The sequence below is a fragment of the Tinamus guttatus genome, unplaced genomic scaffold (genome assembly GCF_059628265.1).
Source record: "Tinamus guttatus ecotype Peru unplaced genomic scaffold, ASM5962826v1 Tinamus_guttatus_pri_ptg000188l, whole genome shotgun sequence".
In the NCBI taxonomy this organism is placed as follows: domain Eukaryota; kingdom Metazoa; phylum Chordata; class Aves; order Tinamiformes; family Tinamidae; genus Tinamus; species Tinamus guttatus.
This window is the reverse complement of record NW_028288722.1, coordinates 157,827-177,659: the sequence shown is the minus strand read 5'-3', so window position 1 is coordinate 177,659 and position 19,833 is coordinate 157,827. Positions and strand designations below refer to the sequence as shown.

Sequence of the window (19,833 nt, the reverse complement as noted above, 5' to 3'; positions counted from 1 at the left end):
TAAAATGGCCATGGCCAGTCTCCTCCTGCACTGGCCCTGGAGAGGTTCAGGAAGGAGTTGGAGTGCCAGCTGCCACGGGCGATGCCAAGGGCGCCCACGTGCTGGTGGTGCAGGGGCCCTGGATGGGCTCCGAACGGCCCAGATGCTGAGAATTTGAAGACAGGAGAGGGCATAAGGCACGATCTGGGCTGCTCATTTGAGCCAGCAGCCGCTTCGCTAAAAAAAGCATTGCCATCGACTTCCAAACTGGTGATTCAACAACAAACGCAAAAGTAATATTAAAGCTGCCTGCTGTGCCAACTGCTGGCTGTCAGCAGCAAAAAAATGCCATAAATCAGCTCCAATTAAAGACTGCAGAGAGTCTGACAGAGGAGGCTCCAGCTGAAGCTGGGAAACTCCTCTGTTCGATGGAATTGCCCGGGCAACCCCGCAAGCCGCTACTTGCCGCTTGCAGATGCCTGGAGATGGCTGGAGGATGCTGGCGCTGAAGCACAACGGAGTTTTCCAGCTAGCGTCTGGAGATTTGGAAGCACCTGGGTCCCGTTTTCAAACCCAAGGCAGGATTTGGGAATGCTTTTCGGGGGTTTTCCTGTGGGCCACGGGCTCTTGGGGTAAGCTCTGGAGAAGCGCTGAGGTTGAGGAGGGCCCTGCAGAGTGCTGACAGGCTTGTGCTACCTGTTGGCACAAGCCTTCCTCCTGGGGAGCCCACACCTCCTCGCAAGGCAGGGAGACTTAACAAACACCTTAGTAATCGTTAAAAACAGGCCCTAAGCTCCCCAGCCAGTCCGGCACTCGGGAAATCTGTTCTTGGCCGAAGGGCTCCTGTTAGATCCCATGGGGATGCCACGCTCAGCTGTTTTCTGGGCTGTTTGCTCCTCAGAATGGGCCCGGGAGAGGTTTTTTTCCCCCTCCCTGCCCTGCGTTTGAGAGGTGGAAGCGGCGCCGCCGCCATGGGTGCCATTGAGGGGGCCCTCCTGCCCGCCCTGGGCACGTCCTGATGCGCGCGGGGCCTCAGGTCCTCTGACCAGGCATCACCTCCTGGCTCAGCATCTCGCTGGCCCCAGCGCAGCCCCGGGGTCACCCTGTGCCCTACACAGCCCGGCACGTTTGGCCTTGTCCCTGCTCCTTGGCCACAGGGCAGGCTGAGAGCTCTCATCAAGGGCGCTCATTTTGCCCAGACGGGAAATATTCAAACCCAGGGGTTCTTTTCCCCTGTTGGAATATGCTGATTTGATACCTTCCTTCCTTCCTTCCTTTCCTTCCTTTCCTTCCTTTCCTTCCTTCCTTCCTTCCTTCCTTCCTTCCTTCCTTCCTTCCTTCCTTCCTTCCTTCCTTCCTTCCTTCCTTCCTTCCTTCCTTCCTTCCTTCCTTCCTTCCTTCCTTTCCTTCTTTCCTTCTTTCTTTCCTTCTTTCCTTCTTTCCTTCTTCTTCTTTCCTTCTTTCCTTCTTCCTTTCTTCCTTCCTTTCTTCCTTTCTCTCTTTCTCTCTTTCTCTCTTTCCTTCTTTCCTTCTTTCCTTCTTTATAGAAAATGGATGACTTCAATTAAAAAATTGGCCAGAACAAACCTTTGATCTTGGATGGAAGTGCTAGTCCAAGAGAGAAATATTTACCCAGTTCAGAGTAGCTGGGGGTGACTGAGACACTCTGCCTGCTTTCCAGCCAGGACATGAACTCACTTCTCCCAGCCTGGAGGTTCGATACGGTGAATTAATTCAGGGGCAGCCCCTCAATTTCTGTTCTGGAGCAGCATTTGCAGAGATAAGAACTTTAAACTGGTGAGGGATGGGTCACATCCTAGCGTGGCAGCCCCACTACTTCCCCTGGTTCTGAATCAGAAGGTACCCTATGTCTGCTAGAGCTCCACAGAGGACTCCAGCCCTTGGGCCATGATGGGACTCACGTTCCTTTGCTGCACTTCTCCATATGACAAATGTCAAAAAATATATGTTTCCAAGCAGGGTAGTGAAAGTGGGTGCTATATTGGTACTTCTGCATGAACCGTGCCAATGGGCAATGAGAACGGGGCATGAGAGAGCAGGCTACAAATAAATCCTACAGTCGATATGCACCGAGGGGAATCTTTCTCATCCAGCGAGCCGTGTGTGATGCACTCATCCTGTTGGCATCTGAGCCCCTAATTTTGCAGTTGTGCTGAGTAAAGTCCATTCTGCATGAGCTCAAGATCCCCAGGGAAACGTGCCCTTCACAAAAGGGCCCAGGGGAACCACCACCGTTTTCTTTATTTTTGCAAATTCATAACTGCCCCTGCTTGGAGCAGAAGGTTGGACTAGATGGTCTCTTGAGGTTCATTCCAGGCTGGGATCCTATGACACCAATGATCTCTTTCTTCTGGCCTTGCTACTCCTAACCTCTGGAAGACAGCACTGTAAGACCTCAGAGCTGTTCCTGCAGTGCAAACTGGTGAAAATGGGATAAATATCCGGCCCGGGGCATCCCAAGCTCTCAGCTATCCAGAACGAGAAGGACTGCACCCAAAACTGCAGCACGCGGTTTTCCCGGGATGATTTCCGATCTAAGGGTGTGGTGAATGAGGCGGGGGTGGAAAGATCTCGCAGACAAGTTCCTGCTTCGAGGGGAGAGGGCGGTGCGGATTTCAGGCCGTTTTTAGCAGAGGCTTGTGAACAAGCCCTCCTTTTCCTGGAGGGAAGAGAAACCTGTGCCAAACCCTTGTGTGGAAGGTACAGTTGCGAAAATCCTGTTCTGCCTTCCCAGTTGCTGCCGCTTCTCAGCAGGATACATGGAGGAAAGGGGAAGGAAGGGAGAAAGCGAGGAGCAGGCAGGAAAGGTGGCAAAGGAGCAAAACTGCTCCTAACATCTTGGCAACAGGACGATCCAACCTGGAGTTCATCCCAGGTCCTCCACTTTGGTCCCTTGTGTTCAGAGGCAACTAGCTGGTTTTCTGCACAGAGTATTTTCTCTTCGAGCACAACCTGTTAGCGAGTGGCCATGTGGCTGTCAGACTTATTTGGAGGCAATGCAAATCTTTCACTCTGCCACTCAGATCTTGACTCATTTGCTGAAGAGGTGGCTATTTTTGCTGATCTGACATCAGTTTCACAGCATTTAACTATTGTGCAATCCCGTTTTGTGAGTAAGGAGCAGACTTTCCATTCCTGATTTAGCGAACATTTTTTAAACGATCCAGGACTAAAATATACGATGGGTGAGACAGTTAAGCTCATATTTGGTGCTGAGCCCGGCATCCCAGAGAACACCTTCTATTTCAGAACGTTTCCTATTGACACGTGAGATAAAATAAAGGGCACAGCCCCGGAGGACTGCACAATTTGAGAAATAACTGTGGCCTCATCTTATTGTAATTCATGAGCTCTCCAAAAGCTTTGAAACATGAGGCACGAGGCTTGAACCTCCAACTTCTTTCAGGCCTCTCCAATAGAAATGTTTGCAGTCATTTTATTGTGGAATAATTTGATTTTTCTTTTTAGGCTTCTCTGTTTTTTGATTCCATGCAACAAGATTTTTTTTTTTTTTTACAGAAGTAGTTCTGCCTTTTCCTTGACAAAGCTTCCTTCTGAAAGCATCATACTATAAATCCAACCTGATAACACCTCTGGAAAGGCAAACCAGTGTAACAAACCTCTTCATTTTTCCCTTAGCAGGACAAGCTGGGGCAGGAGAAGATACAGGGGCTCACCCAAAGTCACAGCAAGCAAAGAACTGGAAACTGAACCCAAGGGAATTTTATTCACACATCCCCTTGTAGCCACTAAGCACAGCTGACCTGAGCTATTGCTGTGTACAAAACTCCCGCATTTCAATACTTAATTCTGGATCCTGACTCTCATCATTGTTCACTCCTTGAGGTTATAAGGAACAATTTGACCCAGAAAGTTGCTGAAATGTGCTGCTTAGCAGAAATGTGGGGCTCCTGAGGGAGGCCAGACCTGGGTCTTCAGCTCTTGGAAACGCGCCCAAAAGCTGCTGTGTTCAGAAAGCAGGGCTGGGAGGAAAGACACGAGCTCTGCAGGAGCAAAGACATCAAAAAATCACGGAATGGGGGTCGTCTGGCTCATCCCTGGATGCCAGTAAGAACGCGGGACAGGACAAAGCCCTGCTGGATGTTGGTTGTGTGTGTTCCCCTTGTCAGAGCAATATCCCAAGCAATGCTGGGCATGGAGCTACATAAGGCCCATTACTGGAAATTAGTTCTCATTGAACGCCAACGGTAGTAAAACCTCTAAATTAAATATGAATGAAGCACTTTTTTTTTTTTTCCTAAATCCACCACATTGTTTTGAAAAACTCAAGCACTGCTTTAAACTTAAGTGGCCTTTATTTACCTTCTCGGGTTCCAGCTCTGGAAACACCCATATGAACAGCTTTGCCTTAAGCACATGAATGCCCTAGCAGGAACAGCATCATTAGTCTCAGGTTTAAAGTTAAGGAAATTATTTTAGGATTAGGGACTAGCTGCATTTTTATTTCAGATAACAATCTTTAATAGGAGATGTTGCTTTCTGCTCTTTCCAGGCTCCTGGGGGGAGATTAAAAGTCATCTCTCCCTCCACGGGTTAAAGAGAGTCTGTGGATTTGGGGAATTCCTTCTTAATACCAGTTTGGATAAAAATAATTGTGCAATAATAATAATAACTTAATGCTATAACCCTGACACACTCCATGTGGCATCTATGAGATCCTCCAAGATTTTCCATGGAAATCATTTTCTAAAAGAAACTCCAGTCTGCAGCCACTTTGCCACTAAACCAATATTTTCTGTGTGATGCTTCTATTTTCCTTTTAAAAGGCCCCACATGCCTAAAAATGGAAGTATTTTGTCCAAAGTGCAGAGCAGTGGGATGTGGGAGCACAGTCCCGGTGGGCGATGGTGTGTTGCTCCCATCCTGCGCTTCCTCGCAGGCCGGCCGATCCTGAGCTGCCCCGAAGAGCAGTGCTCAGTGGCTTTTCAAAACGTAGGGAAAACTGTCTCCATTTGTACATGTGGCTTTTCCCTAGGGAGTGCTGAAATCCTCCTCCGTCTGCTCCATTGTGTGCCGCTCCAGGAACCTCTCGGAAGCACTTCAGGAAGGGCTGCGGGAAGTAAGGAAAATCCGTGGGCTCCTGCGGATGGAGCACATTGAACCCCAGGGCTCTGCGAGCCGAACGCTGCCACGGGCTCGCTGGGCTCCGCTGCCATCCCGGCCTCGGAGCAGCCGTCCTCGCAAGGCGAGAGCAAGCTCAGCCTTGGGGCTTTCACCTACCCGCGCTCGCGAGTCAACACCCTCCTGTCGCGGCGCATGTGTGGGACCTCCCACTGAAAGGGGAACTAAGAGCCAGGCCCTCACATAAATCCGAGTGCCACGAGCCGCACACAGGTAAGCAGGGAGGACCGAATGATTTCCAGCTTGGAAATGATCCAAATGGCCCCAAAATGATTGAAATCCTCGGTGCACCTTTGCAACGCTCCCATTCACGCAGCACGCCTGCAGAAAATGCTGCTTCCCAAACACAGTAGGAAGGTCAGAGCCTGAGTTGGGATGACCCGCACTGATCCCTTGTGTCCAAATTACACTAATGGCCTAGCCGCTTGCGTCTGCGTTGGGTTTGGGTGGAGAGAGGAACCTGCACTCGGGGCAATGGGAACCTCAACGCTCTCAGCTACCGCCCTCGGCAAGTGCCGTGATAGTGCTCACAGGGGAGGTTACATCTGCTCCCCGGCTTAGTGGAAGGTTTAGTGCCCTGTGGCCCATTCCAGGAAGATTTCTCGAGTGGGCAACTAAACACGAGAAGACTTTGCAAAAATCCCGAGCAAAGCCCCAGGTTGTGCAGCTCCACCTCAACACACCGGAGCCGCTGGCCACCGAGCCGCACTGAACAGCAAACCCACCCAGCACTCGTGAAAGCCCACGAGCACAGAGGCACCTCTGGAGACACTGAAAACGTTCTTTTTTTTTTTTTCCCTCCCGTTGCAAGGTTTTATTTATTTTTTTTTTAACTGTAATTCAGAGAAGGTGCTCGCAAAAAGGGGACAGCCCCACAAAACCATCAGGGTTAGGATTAAGGACCCGCCAAACACCCATGTGCTTCCCGTGCGCCCGGCAGCGGGCAGGCCGCAGGTCCCCGCGGAGCCGCGCGGGGCCGGGGGCTTCTCCTCGCGCGGAGCCTCCTCCCCCTGCCAGGCCCTCTCTCCCTGCGCTCAGTGGGGAGAGCCGGCCCCGTATCGCCGCTCAGCGAGCGGAGCGGCCACCGCCCCGGCCCGGAGCTGCCTCCTCGCCGCAGCGACGGGGACCCCAGCCCGGCCCGGCGCGCACGGCGGCGCCGCCCCCCGGCGCCGCAGCGCCGGGCGCGCGCCGCGCCCCCCGCCCCGCGTGCTGCAGCACGAGGCGGGGCCAAGCCCTGAGCGACGCGCCGGACGTCCACTCAGAGAGGGGCGCGAGGCTGACAGGCGGGCGGCGATGGCCAATGAGCGTCGAAAGGGGCGGGGCGAAGCGGGAGGCGGGGCTTGGAAAGTAGCGTGCGGAGGTTGCTATGGCCGTGGCGGGAGAGCGGCCGCGGTGCGGGCCAATGGACGGCCGCTCCGCCTCGGATGGACGGCTCCGGGGCCCAATGGGAGCGGCGGGGGCGGGCCCGGCGGCGGCGGCGGGCGGGGGGCGGAGGGCTCGCTGTGGCGCTAAAGGAGCGCGGCGGGCGGGGGGCGGAGCGGCGCGAGTGCGGAGGAGCCGGGCGGGCGGCGCGAGCTCCGGGCACGGCGGCGACCGGGCGCCACGCAGGTGAGGCGGCGGCCCTACCCGACCCGGTTGGGTTCAGTTCGGTTCGGCGGCGGCCCTACCCGACCCGGTTGGGTTCAGTTCGGTTCGGCGGCACCGGCCCCGCCCGCCACACAAAGACCCCGCGCGCCGCCGCTGCCGCGCGCCCCCTCCCCCTGCGCCTCGCCGGGCCCCGCCATTTTCTGCCTCTCCCGCAGGCTCCGCGCGGGCGCCGCGGCGGGGGCCGGGCCGGGGGACGGCGGCGGCGGCTCCGCTTTTGTCCCCGCCGGGGCCTGGGGCCGCTCCCGGCGCGGGGCCGCTGCAGGCGCCGCCGTCCTTGAGAGCGGCAGCGCCGCAGTGAGGCGGCCCCTCCCCGCCGCGGCTCCCACGCTTTTGTTCGGGAGCGCGCGGAACGTGCCCGGTTCCTCTTATTTATTTATTTATTTATTCTCGCCTTCTTTTTTTTTTTCGCTTCTTCAGCGCTGCGGGGTTTCGGGGTGGTCGCCTCGGTCTTTAGCCGGGAGGCCGTTGTTACTTGTGGGGCGAGCTGCGCCTCGCCTTGTTTCGTGGAGGCCCTTTTGTGAAGGGCCTTGAACGGTGAAATGTGGTGGGGGGAAAGAGGCCCCTTAGCTGCCTGCGGTGCCTTGCCGCGACGTATGTTCCTCAGAGACTAACGCCTTGGCATTTATTGCGTTTATTTTGCACTCCAGCCTTTAATTCCGCCGAGGAGCAATGCTGAGTAATTTCACCGCATGAGGGTTTTTCTCCTGACCTCCAGGTTTCCCTGTAACGGGGCGTGGAAACCTGAGAACGAGCTGGCCATAAATGCGTAGATGTACATGTGTGTATGGATGCTGTAGGTGGCTGTGCTGTATGTGAGCCAGGCCAGGCTGCTCGGGGCCTTTGTTGCCCCTTGGGTTGCAATGTGGCATAACGGGGACCAGCTCGCTGGGCTGTGGTTGAAGGCCGTGGTACTCAATTTCTACTCCCCCCCGCCCCCATTTTTTTTTTCTTCTTTCTTTGGCCGCAGAGTCCTGCTGTTCTTAAGCCCCCATCCCCCCCATCCTCTGGCGCTATTTTCTCTTAGCTTCAGTGGATTTTCTTCTCCTATAGAAGTGCTTCTGGAATGCTTGAAGTGTTGAGTCATCACCTCATGGTTAGCAGTCTATGGCGCGCGCTCCGAGGGCTTGGGGGACTGCCCGCTTCCCCCATGCTTGCGGTGGGGCGCGTAGCGAACCCCCATGCTCCCTATGGAGACGGAGCTACAGCGCTTAATTACCCGCTCTTCCAAGGGCGAGCGTTTTGCAAGACACCCATCCTTTATGTACTGTAGTGTGGGAGATGACAAATGCCGTTTGCGAAACCGCTCTTGCCTTTGAAGCTAACCTTCCTATTGGGAAATGGTAGCCTGTTCCATGAGGTAATCTAACATTCTTCAGCGGAGAAGATCTAGTGGATGAATAAACAAGATATTTAAGGACCTCAGCAGTAGGTATCTGGCTCGACCTTCTGGATGTGACAGCGTTAGATAAAGATGCAGTGTCCCTTTAGGGGCAAATAGGTAAAATCAATATGTAGCCTTGTCAGCAGGTTTCTCCCTCACACCTCCCCTTCCAAATTACCTGTGAAGCTGCTGAAAATATGGCTTCAGTGCTTGCTGCATCTTGAACCTCGGTATATACTTGAGATCCAGAAACTCTTTTCTGGAAGATGATAGTGGCAATGCTTGAAACTGAGAACACAGGGAGCCTGTGAAATGCTAATGCTAATATGTTTTCAGGAGGAATACAAGGAAAAAATAGTTCTAGGGCCAGTGGATACTCTAAATGTATAAAGTTCTTGTCTGTAGTTGAAAACCCACCTTTAATTTTTTGTTTTCTTTAATAAGCATTTTGCTCTTCAGTTATCTGGTGTTAGTGATGCCCTGAACGTAAAGGTTTAGGCTACCCACCTCTTTCCCTCTTCAGTTGAAGGTGTGTTGCATAAGCAAGCTTTTCTTAAGTTTACTCATTTTTCTTACTTAAGCACAGAGGATGGATAATTATATTTATTGCTAACAATTATCACACTTTTTGCAGTGTCTCTTGTTAGGGCACAATTGGAATCAACTTGAGCTAGCGAGCCTCCTGTCCTGGGTCTGGGGTTATAAATGAAACCTCATTTTGACTTTTTCACAGCAATTCCTTTATTTAGAGGGTCACCCTGCAAGCTGAGCCTGTTGGCTGTGGAGTAAACTCTTAAGTCTATATATTTAAATCTTTTACGTAGATTCAAGGCAATAGAAAGTACAAGTATTAATGATAAACTGTTTATATGAGCTAAATGGAGCTAGGATGAGTTACAAATAAAAATTCTTATCTAACACAGTTTGGTTCTCTCCTTCCAAATTTAACAGGCTAACTGTTAGTGGACACCTTCACTTCCTACAATGGCACAGAGATCTGGACAGGAAGATCCAGAGAGGTACCTCTTTGTGGACAGGGCTGTGATCTACAACCCTGCCACCCAGGCTGACTGGACTGCCAAGAAGTTGGTGTGGATTCCTTCAGAGCGCCACGGTTTTGAGGCAGCCAGCATCAAGGAGGAAAAAGGGGATGAAGTGTTGGTTGAACTGGCAGAGAATGGAAAAAAAGCACTAGTCAACAAAGATGATATCCAGAAGATGAATCCCCCCAAGTTCTCTAAAGTGGAAGACATGGCAGAACTAACCTGCTTAAATGAAGCTTCTGTATTGCACAATTTAAAGGATCGGTATTACTCTGGGCTCATCTATGTAAGTACTAACTATTAGATTCTTTTCCTGGTGCTAATTCAGCAGAAACCTATCTAATTCCTGCTTTTCTACGTTGTTTGAAATGGAGGAAGTGGGTTTTAGCTCTGTTCTTGATAACATAAATACTGACGTGACCCTGGCAGTTAGCTTAGGCCAGGATTGTCTTTGGTGCTATGTCCAGGTCAATAATTCTGTGTTGTCACTGTACAAATAATAAAAATTTCTCCTATGGAAATAATTCTGTGAGCATCTTTCAAAAATAGAATGCTAAATGGCAACTCTAGGTGCTTAGCTCATGCCGCTAGTTAGAGCACTTGCCTCAGACATGCTTAACTGATACAGTGAATAGTATCAAATAGCTTGTTTGAGCTGATGAGATATTATGAAATCCAACTTTGCTGAATTACACTTGTCTAATTGCTCATATGAATAAGCATGTATCTTGTTTTGACTTGCTGCCTCTTAAGAATGGTAATAAGAAGATAGACTCTTATTTAAAAGCTGAAGTTGGAAAATGCTAGGAATACAAAATGTCTTTTTTGGAATCTAAGAGCAACCTAGTGGGCCGGGAAATAATGTATTCAAGTGCTTAAAATAAACCAAAAAGATAAAGCTCTCTTTTTTTTTTTTTTTTTTTTTTTTTTTTTCCCAGCTTTTTGGAAGTGCTAATTGAAATGTCTGGCTTATCACCATCTTTCTGTAGTGTTAGGAATCACAAAGCCATTGATGTTTCTTTTGACCCTGTTTCTTCCTTGAATGCTGTTCAATGGACATCTGTGGCATCTACAGTTAAGACTAGCTCCTTGTTTCTTGGCAATCTGACTGCAGGGCTGCTTGTTGAGTTGCTTGATGAGTATCATTAAGAGCTACAAGTATACTTTCCATCTTAAAGGAAACTGTAACATCTGCCTAAATGCTTGGCTTATTTTCATAAACACTTGTAAAGCGTAAACTCATCTTTGTCTAGCTGTCTAGTTGGCTCTTTTGCTTGCTTTTTTTTTCTTCCTTCTAGGTATTCATGGGCCACTGTTTCTTGTAGCTTGGCCAATGATAATATTTGGACTTCCCAAAAAGTCATACGCAACTTCCAAATGTTTTTCATGCCTGTATTTCTGTATCATTTTCCTATGTGAGATTGTGTCCCCTCCCTTCCCCAGCTTCTGAGGGCTTTTACCAGGACCCTTAAAGTAGAATTTGGCAAAAAATACTTGCAGGATTCTTTCCACAAGCTTATAGGGAAACTGACTGGATAATTGGTAAAGACTGAAATGAAACTTAAAAGCAACCATGTTGATAGGCTAATTTTCCTTCTCAGTATATACTTAAACCTGAAGACCATAAATACCAAAGCAAGCCCTAATCTAAGAGCTCATCCTGCAAACACAGCCATGAAGGCTTTTGAGGATGGAGCTGAGAACCTGTCACTTTGCTATATACAGAGATGGTTCAGCACTCTGAAACTTTGGACAATTGACAAATGAAGAGAAGAAAGTCCTTTGTAGAAGGCTAGATTATCTAGATGTATTTCAAGTGGCAATATAGAGTTGATTTACTCCTTCCCCTAGAATTTGCCCTCAAAGTGCTTTCTTTTTTAATTCTTTATAAACTGTGCTCTTGGCATGGAGTTACTAGTGTCACAGGAGGATTATTCCTGTGCATTTCTATTACTAATGGCTGCCTCTTGCCCCCAAGCTGGAAGAAGTTAGTTTAGCATCAAGAAGCTAGTGGATTTGTTGGCCTAAACTGGAAGCCTGAGTTCCAGGAGCATTGCTGCAGGATGCTGCTGTTTCTAAGAACAGTGTCTCTACACAGCTGTATTAGTGGCTTCTTGGCTGAAATTAAAACTCAACTTAACTTGGAGCTGTGAGTAGATAGTAGAGGAGGCTAAATATTGGCAAAAATCAATAGGCAAACAATTTTTATTGAGAACTTGATGACAATTTTTAGTGCAAATCTGGGTAGGGATTTTCCTCTTGCTTTTGTTTGCTTAATCTATTGATGTACACTTGGTACAAGGAGAAAAATGCAACATTGACTGGAGTGATGAAATGGATTATGGTGCCTCCCTTGTGAGGAGAGTCAACTAGAGATATGTTTCAAGTTCCAGACAACACTGTCATAATATTTAGTTTTGGAGCTAGTTTAAAATTGTGTGGTTGAGAGAGAGGTGAGAGTCAGATTTGGTTTCTCTGTTTACTATAGGCAATATACAGTGTTGCCTGCCTGGGAAATAGGAGGTAACGCTGTCAGCTGAAGTAGATACATATTTCCTTCAGATCCTTAGATGAGGAATTTGGCCAAAGGTCTAGTTATCTGTTTATAACGTACTGCTTCAAGATGAGACTGCTTAGCGGAACAGAAAAGATCAAAGCTAGCTAGTGACAGCCAGCATGATCTGGAGAGTGGTCTTCATGTCATCAAGAAGAGACCCAGGGAACCTCCAAAGGATGTTTAGGGTTTTCTGGAACTTCTATTATCTGCCTGGTGGCATGACCTCTGTCTCCTGAGTTGTGTTGTGCTTGTGTGGTGGGAGGTGAATGAAAACAGAGGTTCTCAAAGACTAATTCCTTGTAAAAGAATGATGTCCCTGCCTTGCTTCTGTTAATTATGGGGTGTGGGGAGAAAGATGATAGATAGCAGGGCACTAAAAGAACTGTGGAAGGTGCGGGGGGAAGTGTTGGAGTATAGTCTCTGATCTCTTGCCTGTTCTGCTTTGGAGTGTCAACCTTCAATGGCAGTTCTAGAATTAAATTTGTAATATCCTTTATAGCTGTAGATCACAAGCTGTTCAATATCGGGGTACCTGAGAGGAAAGGTGAAAGATGGGACTAAGTATGATTCTGCTTAGACTGATCTTTTATGGTGATTATTTTATATTTTTAATCTGTAAAGAGTAATTTTTGCATTAAGTGTACTCTGCCCTCCCCAAAAGGGACCTTCCACTTATTAGATGTTTTAGATCACTGAGGTCTGTAGCTTGAGTAAGGAAACATGTTTAAGGGCATGTGTGTAAAATGCCGCCATGAAGCCTTCTGGACCTGAGTCTGTGTGGTCGATATCTGAAACATCTCACCAGGTCTATTAAATCAGCTAAAGGTCATCTTTATGGATTAAGAAACAACGCTTGAATCAGAACATGAAATAAAGAATGTGTGAATCAGAATATGGAAAGTAAAGACTATTGAAAAGGGTTAGTTTTAAGGGACTTCAACCTTGAATGCTTCAGGAGTTCTCTTGGCTACTCTTGCCTTAATTTGTGACAAGCTGTGGTAGGTGATGTTATGGCTCTGGTAATTCCCCTTCTCACTGTTCCATAAGACCCAGGGCTCCTTGTGAACCAGCCTCCATATTTTCACAGTTCAATATAACATCTTAACATAGAAAATCACTGATTTCCTTTCATGAAGGTTCTGCCCTGTAAGCTGGGGAAGTTCAGCAGCCTCTCTGAGTATTTGTCACTTGCTCTCTGGTGAGTAGGGTGACATCTTGCCGAAATTGTGACTTTGGCAGAGACAGTCTAGCTGTCCCTCGAAACTGGGACACGGGGAAAAGGCATATGTTTCAACTGAGGCTTTACTTTTGGTGGGGAGGTATGTGGGTGCGAGGGGAGGTGGACAAAGAAGAGGATTTAGTCTGAAAACAACATACTAGGAGGAAAGAAAGAAGGATGCTGCACTTAACATGAAGGGGGAGGTGGTTTCTGCATTGATACAAAGCTACAGAGTCAAAAAGCTGAAATAGCTTTTATGTGTGTAAGTGTAGTGTTTTGTCCCATCTCAATCTTTGCATGCACTTCAGTGTCAATTTAAAGACTTCCTAAATTGACTTTTAGGGTGTATATGTTGGCTTGGTGTGTGTGTTGGTGTGTGTGTGTGGTTTTTTTTTTTTTTTTTTTTTTTTAAAGGCCCTTACTCAAAGTTCACCATCAAGTGAGATGGAACAGCTGATCAGAAAGGGAATAGCTGAGTTGTGCTTTGTCATCTTGTTCTGAACCGAAAAAGGTGTGAGAACATGTTCAATGCTAGCTCTAACACTGTGAAAGTCAAAGTGATCAAGAGTGTCCAAATGTCTTCAATAATGAGTTAAAACACTTGTATTATGCTCAAAATACATTTTTCTTAGTATTTGGAACCTTAAATTTCCTGAAAAGCATTGAACCTGGTCAAAATGCAGCTAGTTACAGCTGAGTAAATGGAAAATGACTGCAGTTCCAAACACCTTGTATTGGAATGTGCAAGCTAATGATTTGCTGTTCCTGGCACGGAGCTAGATGAAATTTCTTTCAGTAATTTAAATTGGAGTTTTTGTCAGTCCATCTGTGATGGAAAATGGAAGGGTCTTTCCTGTTCTTTTCTTTTTGGTTTATATGTTCATATGTACTTCAAGGTAAAAGTGCAACCTCATGTTCATCTTGTTAACAAGAATGTTTTGTTAAACAAATGGATGTTTTAAGTGCACAAAAGCCAATCCTGCACACTACATTCACCTTCTTGCTTTTCTGGAAGAAGTAGAAATATTAGTTTAATGTCAGAGTTGTAAGTGGTCATGTTTTAATAGTCTCAGTGGTAGGATCAGACTGCTATCTGAAACTCTTGTATAAATAGTTACTTAAGTAGCAATGAAATACATAACTATTATGGTTTGACGGCATCATTAAAACCTGAAAGAAGGTATCCTAGGACCAAAAATAACTTGTACATTCAACAGTTCCTGTCCTTAGTACAGTAAGATGGGATGAAGCAGCAACTGAACCCTTAAATGTAGGGAGTAATCTAACTCCAGTAAGGCATAGGATAATCAATATTTGATAGCCTTTCAAAAAAAAAAAAAAAATCTATTTCAAGACTTGTTGCCCTGTGCCCTACTTTAGATTCGGGTCTCCTGGAAGAAGTTTGTAGCCCACATTTGATTCTGTGCAGCTTGCTGATGCTCACCTAGGTCACTGCAATAACTACTTAACTGCTTCCTGACCTCATTCAGTCAAAATGAATAAATTTAAATATTTCTCAAACTTGTGACTTGTATTTAACCTATGTTATCTTCCATATAGCCTTTTGCAGTGGTTTGACTTTACATAGATTATTCTGCTGGGGCTGCCTGTTGGCAGGGAGCCCTTGGCCTTGGTGTGCTTCTCCAACCAAGAAGTTGCAACTGGGGACACACAGCCTAGGCTGTAGTGGGGAGATGACTGTTCCACTATTCCTTGAGACGGAACTGGAAAACTAGGAAGTTTTGAGGAAAGAGCTGGATTCAGCTCTAGAGTCCTTCAACCACTAATGAACTATAGATTATTCTCTGCTCTCCCCTACAATGTATGTGGTGATTTTTTTGCTAATAAAAAATAAAGCTTATTTGAAAGGATAAGAAAGAATTAATAAAGGTCTGATGGCCTTTAAGGGAAGATGGGCCAAGATGGGTCTTGTGGGGAAATGCCCTTTCCAGACTCAGGACATATCCCTGAAGTCTGCAGAGTCAACAGTCTAGCTGGAGCTAAGAAACTGAAATGTCAATTCTTTGGCCTCTGAAGATTGCAGACACAAAGCAGGATGAATGAGGGTGGGTTTCTTTTTCCTTGTCACTAGTGAAATACACTGTTAGACTAAATTCCTAGGTGATAGAGACTTCATTATACCCTTGTGCTATTTGTGCCTATACTGTGGCTATACATTTTCTTGAAATAGGTCTTTGTCAGGAACCTAAACTCAACTGACTGGGAGAGCTTACTGAAATCTGAATGATGTACTACTGAATACATTCAGACTCTGTAACTGGTGTCCTGAAGGTCAGTTTATATAGCAAACCTGGAACCTTCTCGCCTAGAGAAGGTAGACTCTGACATTGCCTGTTTCTTTTGCCTGTTAATTTCCACATCTACTCCTCAGCAAAACAGAGTATGTCTGGCTTATGCAGTTTGTCTGCAAGCTGAGCACGTGTTCTCAGGCAAATGTGTATCTTTGCTTGACTTTAACTTCTCAGTGTATGTCCTTACCCCTGTCAGCTGAAGCTGCTCTTCAGCTTCATGCAGTCACATTCCTCATCTACACTGGCTCATTGGTATGTCTCATAAGACATTTAATTTTCAATTTAGTGTATTTTTGACAGTTTGGGCAGGGTTTGTGAGCTTAAGAACCAGGAGGAGGCACAGGGTATTACTGTGCTGCTCTGCACAGCTGAAAGCTCTGGGCATCTCCATCAGGCCTTTTTTCTGAGGGTGGGTTGCAGAGTTATTTAGATACCTCATATCATGTAGAGGAATTGTACCATGTAGCTTGTACTGAAAATGCTGGATTGGGTCTACCATGGCCTCAATTAGCAGGGTGCAGTTTGGGGCCTTGGATAGTCCTGAGGCAAAACCACCATCTTGCTGGAGAAGGCCTGTTCAAAGGAACTCCTGAGGTAAACAGAAATACTGATTAATGCTGGTCACTTTAATCACTGCAAGTGGAGGTGACTGCTGCATGGTAGGGTATAAATGTTCCTTCTCTCCTGGAGCTGGTCGCTAGGAGCCGTTTCAAGGGGTGTCGTGCAGTCTGAAGTGACGCTTCATCTCTTCGCCTTGTTTACAGACATCCTAAAGCTCCCTCTTTCTCTGGCATATTCCAATCAGCTCTTTTAGCTTCAGTAATCACAAATTTTGCAATAGAAGTCTAAAACAGCTATGAATTTTTTTTCCCCTTCCCCCGCACTCTTTACCTCCCTCCACTTAAATTTGACTGAATTAAAAAGAAAAAAGTTCTCCCTGCTAATGTTTGTATACCTACCAAATCCAGGAGAGGAAGGGGGAAAAATAAATAAGATGTGTTGATATATTACTTTTTTCAATATATAAGAGGGGGCCTGGGGCCTGGAATGTAGTGATACTGCAGAAACTCTTCTTTGTGAGGCTAAAAAAGCCAAAATTTGTGTGAAACTGATAGGAGCTTTGAAGAGGTTTGCAGAGGAGAGAAGCGTTGCAGTCATATAGTTAGTTTAAATGTTAAGCTCTTGTTTTGCAAGCTCTCAGCCTTTGTAGGACAGGCTGTGAAGATAAGCTGTGAGTTTTCGGAGGTGAGCGGGTAAAAAATAAAGCAGGGCTTAGTAGTGCTGCTGGGTTCGTGCCCCTTCCTGGGCACTGGAGGGAGGAAACCTTGGGCCAGAGCTGGAAGCTGGCAGTGATTGTGTCAGTTCCCTTGCTGATAAGTGATTTTCATCCAGCCGCATGATTATCTAGTATTAAATTAGCCTTCATTTATTTAATTGGATGCAGTCATAGCAGAGAAGTAAGGCATAGATGCTCTTCAGTGATATGGAGTTGGCAGTGAGGGGAAGATTCGGTCAACGTGCGTCTGTCCTCTCATATCCTTATTTGAGGACTAGAATGAAAGTCAGATCTGTGGTAATTCTTGATGGAGGCTTCTCCCTGGTACTAATTATAGATGGGTGTGGGTGACCTCAGTAGAGGCTGAGGCAGCTGGCTAAGAGCACAGATCTGGGTTTTTTCAATTAATTGACTTTGGTTCCTCATATGGTACTGTTAAAATAACTGTTCTGCCTTCCTGCTCCCTTATGATATTGCTAGTGACCACAAATAAACTTGATCAGGGAACTGATTCTACTGCAGATCAATTAAATCTCGTCTTATCAATTCAGTTAATCTTCAAGTGGGTCCAACTTGGGGAGTTACTGCAGGAGCATCAGTGCTGGGATAGGGATGTGTGGTTAGGCAGGGGGAGTAACTGCCCCTCTTGCCAACAGTCCTATTAAAATAAGCATAGATCTGTTAAGTTGCTTTTAATGCTTGGGTCTCTTGGCATGATAACATCTGTTTCCTTTCTCTTAAGAGCTAAGTACCTTATTGCCAAAGGTGTTTGACTCTCTCAGGCCCTGCATTTCTCATCCTTCAGGAGGCCTGACCAGACTTTATTTTATATGTTTTCTTTAAAGAGAGGCAGAATACAAATGTAGCAAGAAGTTTAACTCAGTAAGCAGTGTAGGAATAATGAAACTTGCTTACTGCTGTTCAGGCTCTGAACAGTTAGGAATGCTGTTTGCTCACTGTCTCCAGTTCCTCTTCTTCCCCTTTGGCTTGGAAAAGCAAGAGGGAAAATAGCTTTATTTTATCACATTCAGAAAGATATTCTATGTTTCTCTTAGAAAAAAACCAAGTCTTTCTTGCTCATATTCCTGTGCTAATACAAGTGGGAACACTCTTAATGGCTAAAACAATGTACAGTCAAAGCCTGCTCTGAAATGCAGAAGGGCAAGATTTTAGGAAAATCCATCAGTTAAGACTGACTGAGGAAACGTAGGAGTCATCCAGATGTTTTGGTCCAGGGAATCATCTTAAATGTTTTTAGCAAAAGACACCAGATTGTCTTTTCGTGAGTTTACCAGTTGATCCATAGTAGAGCCCATGCAGCCAGGGCGAACTAATCCAGCCAACCCAGTAGACAAAGTATGAGGACTGTCTGTGCCTGGGTTCTTTTCTTTTTAGTTCCTCCCCATACATGTAATAACTTCTTGCCAAATAATTTTTGACAAGATGGATTCAACTGCTCTGAAGTTGTCTTTGATGTGTCATTCCTAGGACCTGTCTGCATCGCTTGCTCTGTGTTCAGTTTTAGAAGACTTGAATATGGGTTTCCCTTGACTGAAGCAGAAGAAATTTCTCTGAGGCAGAGTCAGTAGAATGTACATCATGAAATTCAGGATTGAATTTCTCGATATTGTAAGAATCCAAGTAATTTCTATTCAGTATCAGCTCTAAGCACAACCTGAAATGTTGTCTGTAGCATGAGCTGTCAGCCTGTTCTTTCACCTGCAACAGGAGGGTGTAGGGAGTGACTGTTGCCCCAGGAGGCTGCTTGGGGATTGAAAAAGGCTGATGAGCAGGAAAGACAGGGCAACACGAGAAGAGAAATCAGATTTTCAGGGCAGCCTATGGGAGGGGAATACCAAAAATAGTTGTGGCTAGAAATAGGCTTTTCCTTATCCAAAAAGTGATAGTAAATAGTTAGGGCTCATTACTTGCACAAAGGCTCTGCTCTGTGTGTCTGTCAGTCCTCTCATTAGTCCCAGCTGAAGAACTTAAAGAGTATAATGCTCTGCCTCATTTTTTTTTTTTTTGCCTCCTTTTAAAACTCTGGTCTGCCACAAATTACAGTTCATTGTGGAATATATCTCTCTATCAATGTGAGAACACTTCAGCTGTTTAGCAGCTGATTTCCGTCCTGTGTGATACACATTAAACTAGCTCCTAATGTAGATTTATTAGTCTTTTTTTTTAACTTAAGACTTTGCAAAAGACGATTATGAAGATTATTGCATAACTTGCTCACTTTTGGATGAACAGATAACTTGAACAGATGTTTTACTGAAGGAGTTAAATGTAAAAAAAGATGCACATAATTTTGTATCTTTAAGTGGAGGGGAAATTTAAATATCTGTGGGAGAGGGATTAGATGCTCCACTTCATATTTAATCACACTTATTATCTTTAAATTACTTTTAATGCAAGTAATTAAGGAACTTTTTAAGAGAGCTAGGGACCAATAATTTGAGTGTAATGTGTACTTTGGGATACTCAACAAAAAGGATCTTAATTTGTGACTAGGATAAATGTTGTATAATTTGCGAGGAAACTTTTCTGCTTTGTGACTGTTTCAACGCTGTGTATACTGACATAAATTTATAAGGACAAATGGCAGAGAGTGTTAATATGGCATTTTGTATTTTTGTTTTCTTTTTTTTAGACCTATTCAGGGCTGTTCTGTGTAGTCATAAACCCCTACAAGAACCTCCCAATTTATTCAGAAAACATTATCGAGATGTACAGAGGGAAGAAGCGCCATGAAATGCCACCGCACATTTATGCAATATCTGAGTCTGCGTACAGATGCATGCTGCAAGGTAAGAATTTGTTATATGTTACTCACTGTCAGTAAACAGCTATATGAGGACATCGTTATCCAACTGCATAGTTTCTGACCTAATCCAAATCCCTTTCTAACACTTAAGAGGAAGATATTTTCTCATTTAGAATCCTAAACTTCTACATAGGAATAAATTAGACTTTCAACCCTGTTGCCGTGTTTCTGGCTTGGTGTTAGTTTGCTTTTGTGGCTCTGCAATAGGCAGTGTAGTGTGCCCGTTGGTGACACTGACATCTGTAGTAGAAATATTTCTTTAAAATATTTCTTTAAAATAGGTGAGTTTGATGTCAGAAGATGTTAACGTACTACAGGGCAGTTGCTTTTGATGAACCACAAAGGACTGATTGAAAGGGGAAAGCTCATAGGCCACCACATTAATGAGTGTCTTCTAAACTTCTGCAGTGACAAAATATCAACACTTTC

General features: G+C 45.9%; 1 protein-coding gene across 4 annotated transcripts in view; it reads left to right on the top strand.

Annotated features, from left to right (window-relative positions):
* The first annotated feature begins 6,717 nt into the window (after positions 1 to 6,717).
* MYH10 (myosin heavy chain 10) overlaps positions 6,718 to 19,833 on the top strand; it is an 86,474-nt gene continuing 73,358 nt past the window's right edge. For all 4 annotated transcript variants that reach the window (XM_088523393.1, XM_088523391.1, XM_088523392.1 and 1 more), the window contains exons 1-3: positions 6,718 to 6,750; positions 9,122 to 9,499; positions 19,231 to 19,387. In XM_088523393.1, coding sequence (XP_088379519.1) covers positions 9,155 to 9,499; positions 19,231 to 19,387 — 502 coding nt within the window. In that variant the 5' untranslated portion in view covers positions 6,718 to 6,750; positions 9,122 to 9,154. The remainder of the gene's footprint in view (positions 6,751 to 9,121; positions 9,500 to 19,230; positions 19,388 to 19,833) is intronic.